This window comes from Echiichthys vipera (assembly GCF_963691815.1).
Source record: "Echiichthys vipera genome assembly, chromosome: 15".
In the NCBI taxonomy this organism is placed as follows: domain Eukaryota; kingdom Metazoa; phylum Chordata; class Actinopteri; order Perciformes; family Trachinidae; genus Echiichthys; species Echiichthys vipera.
The window spans coordinates 9726332-9732815 of record NC_139840.1 but is presented as its reverse complement, the minus strand read 5'-3'; the positions used below and the strand labels follow the sequence as shown (position 1 = coordinate 9732815).

General features: G+C 41.3%; 1 protein-coding gene across 1 annotated transcript; it reads right to left on the bottom strand.

Moving 5' to 3' along the window:
• Positions 1-758: 758 nt before the first annotated feature.
• LOC310957425 (protein-lysine 6-oxidase-like) lies at positions 759-5423 on the bottom strand. Its single transcript, XM_083927982.1, has 7 exons — positions 4489-5423; positions 3992-4100; positions 3459-3596; positions 3107-3263; positions 1280-1375; positions 1050-1165; positions 759-886 (listed from the first exon to the last, which is right to left on the bottom strand). Exons 1-7 carry the CDS (start codon positions 5372-5374, stop codon positions 880-882), a joined length of 1509 nt encoding a protein of 502 aa, XP_083784108.1. The 5' UTR covers positions 5375-5423; the 3' UTR covers positions 759-879.
• Between the last annotated feature and the right edge of the window lie 1061 nt (positions 5424-6484).

The window sequence follows — 6484 nt, the reverse complement described above, 5'->3', positions numbered from 1 at the left end:
AAACTGTGAAAAAAATGTGTTATTCTTGCATTTTAGAAGATTATACTGCTGCCTGTGGTTAAAAGAAAAAAAGACTTGAATTGTTACAACTCCTCACCATCTTTATTGCATTAGATCCAACATGCCAACAGAATATAATATGGTTTTCAACTATGTTTTAGCAATATTAACATGACAATTTCCACATTTTCCATTCTCTCAGTTATACACAAGCACACATTGAAATATACTTTGACTTACTACCCTTACTATTTAACATAAAATGAGTTACTTGCTAATGTGACCACCAAGTGGTTAAAGAATTAGTGATATTCTGTATTTTTTTTCTTATTGTCAACACATTCCATGAAAATACCAAAACCAGCTGTGAATTAATCCTACAGTACTAACAAATACCAATTTATTTCCATAAATACTACAGTGATCAGCTGTTGTAGGAAATAATGTAGTCTTTAAAAGAAATAAGGAGAGATCTGTTGACAATAACAAAAATATATATATATCTTATTCTTTCAATGAAACTGTAAAAACTAATCATGTTCACACAACAATAACACAAAACAGAGCAACAAGACAGCAGGTGGCAACAAAACACACATCCCAAGCAACAAACCAGCATTTGTATTTGTTAAGGCATTTATTTTTGTTATGAATTAAGGCACATTTGTAGAGATACATAATCAAGTAAATCTGAGGCTCTCACTCGTTTAATGTACAAACAGTACTGTATGTGTAAACATTTGCAACACAAGACTATAGCAGTTACAATTAAACACTTGCACCAACTGCACTTTGTGTTCGTCACAGAGTTGTTGTTGCTGTACAGTACTGGGAGAGATGTTTGCTGCAAAACTCCTGCAGATAGTCGGTGAAAAGTTTTCAACCCCTGAAAAAGGGAAGAAAAATAAATTCAAACACAGGCATCCAAATCGTAAACACACAAGCCTTGATACACTGTTTTGCACTTTTCCCCCAAATATTTTAATAAAAATGTTTAAAGTGTTTCAATTGAAAACACACCACGTTGAAGAGAAACACTCGTACGGTACCTTGATACTCGACAGTTGCGTGTCTGGACATAAATTCCTGTGTATGTGATATCACATCTCACTATGTTGTTGGTGAAGTCTGACTCCAGGACGTGGAAATTGGGATTGACAGTAACCTGAAAATAATCATGATAAAAACAGTTTGAGCAGCTCTGCAGGCAGATTAGTCAAATAAGTCTCTACGATGAGAAATAAAACAGCTGATCTAAAGGTAATATGACACGAGTTACCTTCAGGATATAGTTTCCTGGAGGTACATCAGTGATGTCGATCCACTGACAGTCGATGTTGGCAGCGTAGACGTCATGGCATCCAGGGCTCAGCCCCTGAAAACACAACCCAAACACCCCTCAGTGTGGTTTAAAGCTCTGACTTCACACAACTTTGACTACTTTTTTCCTACAAGTGCTGCAAATGAAGCAGATTTGAGTTTTAGTTATACAAACAGTTCTTTGGAAGCAAAGCTGTTACAGGAAACCAGCACTCGGTAGTGCAGAGCCAGAATCACAAAACCCAGACAACAGATATAATAAATATCCCCATGTCTTCAGGATGTTTTTTTTTCATTGGCATACACTGGAGTTTTAGTTATGAAAACATTTCTCAGACGTGGTTCTGGAAGATTTTCAATACACTCCAAAACAAAAGTAACTGTGCACCTCAGAGCCTCGCTACCAACATTATGTTTTATTTGACTAAATAATGTAAAAACAAAAACAGTACATCTTTGAACTACACACACAAATAGGGGAGATGCTGATCTACTTTCAAAGGGATCCAAATTGGTCAACTAAATCTGAGTAAGCTGGTTGGGTGGCTTGCTGATTAGTTATTAAAAAAACAAAGGCCTTTCCTTTTATATTTGTCTTCTTTAGATTTTAAAGGGGTACTCCGCTATTTTTACATCTCAAACTCAATTTACTTGTCACATGGAGTACTTTATAACCTGTTAGAACAGTTGTATAACGTCTGCTGTAGTCTGGCTTACTGGATTTACAGTGTGGGGATAAAGCCTGGACTACGTCTTCTGTTACTCTGGAGGAGGTTTGAAAAGTCCCTAAAAGAATCTCGGGGATGCATCCCACAAAATTTCAGCTTCCAACAAAAGGACGCGGATGTTTACTTAGCAGGGAGGGCCGAACAAAAGATGCTATGTGGTTGCAATATAGAAAGTGTAGGATTCATTGTTTTTGGATCTTGTTACACAGAACAATTTGAAAAGCCATCATTGGAAACTGTCCAAAAAATATCTGGCTGGTGATTTGATGAACCATCTGTCTATCACGGGCAAAAACATGTTGTCCATTTAGAAAAGCCTTAAGTGACGTTCTTTGCTCTTGTTCCAGTTAAGAAAAACTCTCCAGTTCTCATATAAGTGATGCTATTGTGGCATCTTTGCAAACCTCTGTAGGAGCCGCCACTGTTGTTGCGGTCAACACACGCACCTAAACCTTGCTCGCCGCTGCCAGTAGCTCCTCACAGGACGCTGATTGACCGGGCCACTGTGGCTGGGACACACACGCATTACTCAAAGCTTGACAAGATAAATTCTCGTGTGATGTGCTAAGAATCCAGCTGCCGGGTAAAGTAACTTGACCCACACCAGTGACCAAAAATCAGGATATCTCAGACCTCTGCTATCAAAAGTGACCATTTAGAAAACATCTCTCTCTTTTTCTCACAAGTCCCTGATCTTCAATGACAAGTACTTTACTACCTAACAGTTTGACCCTAACCCATACTGTATTAAAGTAAATAAAGTTCTCCTACCTACCGGCCTCCACCTCTTATCCAGGATCGTCATACTTCATAAGATAGTGCTAGATTTCAGTGTAAGGCGACTTATATTTTGAACATTCTTCCTTTGATGTATGTTAGTAGCTGCCTGAAATGTCTGTATTCAAGACTGATCCAAAACCCCACAGGTAAATACTAAACTTGGGAGGACTGATTTCCTGGACTTGGTTCCACATAACATTTAACTTGAACTCTCGTCAAACTGGGTGGTTTTAAACTTTGAATTTTGTACATATTTAGAGATGAGAAGTGTATATTACCTGCGTATGAGACGTACAGGCGTAGCGTCGCCTAAATCCGGGGTCACAGCCTGTGTCCTCCAGGCAAAAACTAGCCTTGTGTCCCTCGGCCACTTTACGTCCACTCACGATGTCAAGCAGGTCGTAGTTACTGAAGGCGTCCATGCTGTGGTAGTGTCTGAGGGGGTAGAACAGAGTAGATTAGAAAAGAATAAGAGCTTCTTACTTGTGGCTTTGCTCAAACAGGGTTCAGGGATGCCTTTAAGCCCACAATTTTATGTTTTTTAGTGAACTTTTAGGGTGTGGTGCTTTTTTATCAGGGCTGAGTGGAGCTGTTCTAATCATTCACTTTTATTCTTCTGAGAAAACTCACTGGTGACAGCTGTGCCAGTCCCACTGATATCTCGGCTTGACAGGGAGAAAGTCAGTGGTGCCTTGGTTCTTCACTTTCTGGGGGAACCGCAGGAGGACCCTGAAGTCAATGTCTCTCACGGCAGGTCCATAAGCTGACCTTGGATGGATCACAAGGGAAACAGGCATAAGCTGCGTTTGGAAAGTGCTACTGGTTGAGTTTGCAGAGTGCAAAGGGTTTGTTCCATTGTGCTTAATGCTTTTGGGAAAACCAACCCAGAACATTTATGTCTTGGCAGGACATCATGTTGGAGAATCACTGCTCCATAATAACATCAAAGATGTTTTTGTAAATCTATCAACAGAACAGTTGTCCTGCCACAATGAAAAGTTATACATTATTGAAACAACCGACCTCAAACAACCAAAAAGTTTTGCTAAAACAAGTCAAATTAACCTTCAATGAGCCTTCAAGAAAAACCTCTGTTGAGCATGTGTGTCTGCTTCAGTGTCTACATACTAATGAAGTGAATCACTTTTGGCACCGCAGATTACCTGGCCAGACAGTTCTCCTCAGCTGCACAGCGGAGCGCAAACATCTGCATGCGCTGGATGTAAGCACCTGCTTGGATGGCATATGGGTCTGGCACAAGGTCTGGCAGTCCTGGGAGAAGAGATTAAAGGGACAATCCAGTTTGTGTGTGTGTGTGTGTGTGATTCTGACATCTAAATGTTGCCAGTTTATTTGCGCTGAGAACAATTCACTGAAATAGAGTGTCCAGGCTCAAAACTAGAGCAGCTGTTTGTGTTTGTTGGCATAATTCAAAGTGTTTTACATTCCTGAGCTGTCAGTCTGGGATCCAAAGCCCAATTTTCCCCCCTTCTTGTCATTCAGTTTTTTTTCCTTTCAGTGAGTGAGACATGAGTCTGAGCAAACTGGCTTTACACTAGTCATAAAAACAGCTGATTAAATACTAATTTTTGGCCTGAGATCACTCAAATCCATGCAAGTTAAGAAGGCTAACATCATTCCACGTGATATGGACACTTACCATTTTGGAAATATCTTGTTCCATGTCCTGTGCCAGGCGGACGGCGCGTACGGGCCACTGATCTCCCTCTTGTGGGATAGGAATTGTATAAAACAGAATTCCTGTGGTTTTTATAAGGGTTTCGAGGGTCGTCGTTAACCATGTCCTCCTCGTTATCGTTTGCCTCATTTGACCCATCCTCGCTTAGTGCAGAGGATGGAGCACGCACATCAGATTCCCTCTCCAGAGGGATTGCTGAGATGGATTGATCCGTCTGCACGGGTTGCCTGGAGACAGACATCGCTTCTGGCACCGCGCGTAACTGTTGGTATTGCTCACCGGGGCCTGGTTCTCCTCCTCTGGTGTGCAGTGCAGTAGCATCCGCATTGACACCTCCTCTCCTGCTTGGAAAATCTGTATATCTCCCCGGTGCAGAAGCGTTGATGGAGTTGGTGTGTTCAGGGTTAAAGCGTCGTGCGCCTTGATAACCTGCAGCTCCTGATCCGTGAGGGCGCTCGGGCTGCTGTCTGTCCCCTGACGCACGACCATTAACAGGCGCATATTGTCTAACATCGCGTCCAGGCGTAATAGATCCCGGCTCCACAGCGTGATCAGTCCTGAACTGTCTGGACTGAGCCTGACCGGGTCTTAGAAGCGTCGCTCCTCTGTGCGCTCCCGGCATTTGGCTCCTGGTCCCATCCATCCTGCTGCTAACATAAACCCTTGACTGGCTTCTGGACCGGACCGGGGCACGGTACTCTGACCCAGTGCTCATTAAACTATAAACCTGCCCGTTGTTCTCCCACTGAATCCGGTGCCGCCAGGAGCCCGGTGTGCGCTGCTGCCCAAAGATGAGGGGAAGATGCCCATGGAAAAAGTATAAAAATAAGAGTGACCATTTTGCCATGGCAATCAAATTAGTAAAATAAATCCCTGCAAATCAAAGATAAATTAGATTATGACATGGATTGCGCGCACAGATGTTGCTCTGTGAAAAGTGGATGGAAATTAGGAGTGCGCTGTCAGTTCCTGCTCTTACGCAGAACAACATATCAGTTCTCAGGGGGACTGACAAGTGGAGAGGAGAGGAAGGCTGGGGCTGTTTTTCTGTCCATCTATCGAATTCAGCCCAGTTTCTTACGCAAAGTCAAACTTTCTAGCAAGAAGTTTTAACCAATGCCTCGCCGAGGCGTGCTGTTACACAAGACTTACACAAGGACGTTTGCTCAGTAAACTTTACGCACGGGTGTTAACTGAAGTAATCTAAATGTAACCGCTCAATGTGGTTATTGTCAAGAGCCAGACCGGTCAGAGGACAAAAAGGTTATCTGTTTTTAATTAAATTTATTAATATAATGTCAGTTCTTCCGGAGAAATGTATAATTTGATAGAAAAAACTATATTTAGTGAGAAATGTTGTATTAAATTGCCATTAAAAACATGAATAATCTGAATGTTTATTCATTTTGTCATTGAAATGCCACTCACGGTCAGCCCATCAACATTAATAAACATAAATAAGAAGGTCGTTTTTAACCAAATTGACTTAACATACAGCAGCAACTTTGGAGAGGCTGCATGACATGGTTCATGGCCTCGTGCAGGACTAAAGCTCTACCACACGGCGGCAGGATGCATCTGCGTGTCACCATCCTGTAGACAGTTTTACATCCTGCTTTTTTACAAGAGTACAGATACAATCCTCCTTTACTCGTTCCACACTGGGGACATTTTTAGTGTCACAGCAGCAAAGAGGATAATGCAAATAACAAAAGCATCAGTATAAAAGTGCAGAATATAATAAATACGTAAATAGTTAAAATGATTGGTAAAAACTCAAGTTAACAAGTAAGTAAAGTAAACAGTAAAAAGTAAATGTATATATCACCCTGAGACAATCTGTATGTCCAGGTAAATAGGTCATATATATTCCTGAATATGTTTTATGTTTTCAACATGTTCGCTCCAATTACAGTATATTATAAACTTAATAATTATTTTGGTTAAACTCCATGTT

What these genes read in the sequence shown, in the direction of transcription:
- LOC310957425 (XM_083927982.1), bottom strand. Translation starts at nt 5,374, where the DNA reads ATGGCAAAATGGTCACTCTTATTTTTATACTTTTTCCATGGGCATCTT. An exon ending in AACAAGATATTTCCAAAATG is followed by an intron (nt 4,101 to 4,488) that starts GTAAGTGTCCAT and finishes CTCTTCTCCCAG; the next exon opens with GACTGCCAGACCTTGTGCCA. An exon ending in GAGGAGAACTGTCTGGCCAG is followed by an intron (nt 3,597 to 3,991) that starts GTAATCTGCGGT and finishes GATCCATCCAAG; the next exon opens with GTCAGCTTATGGACCTGCCG.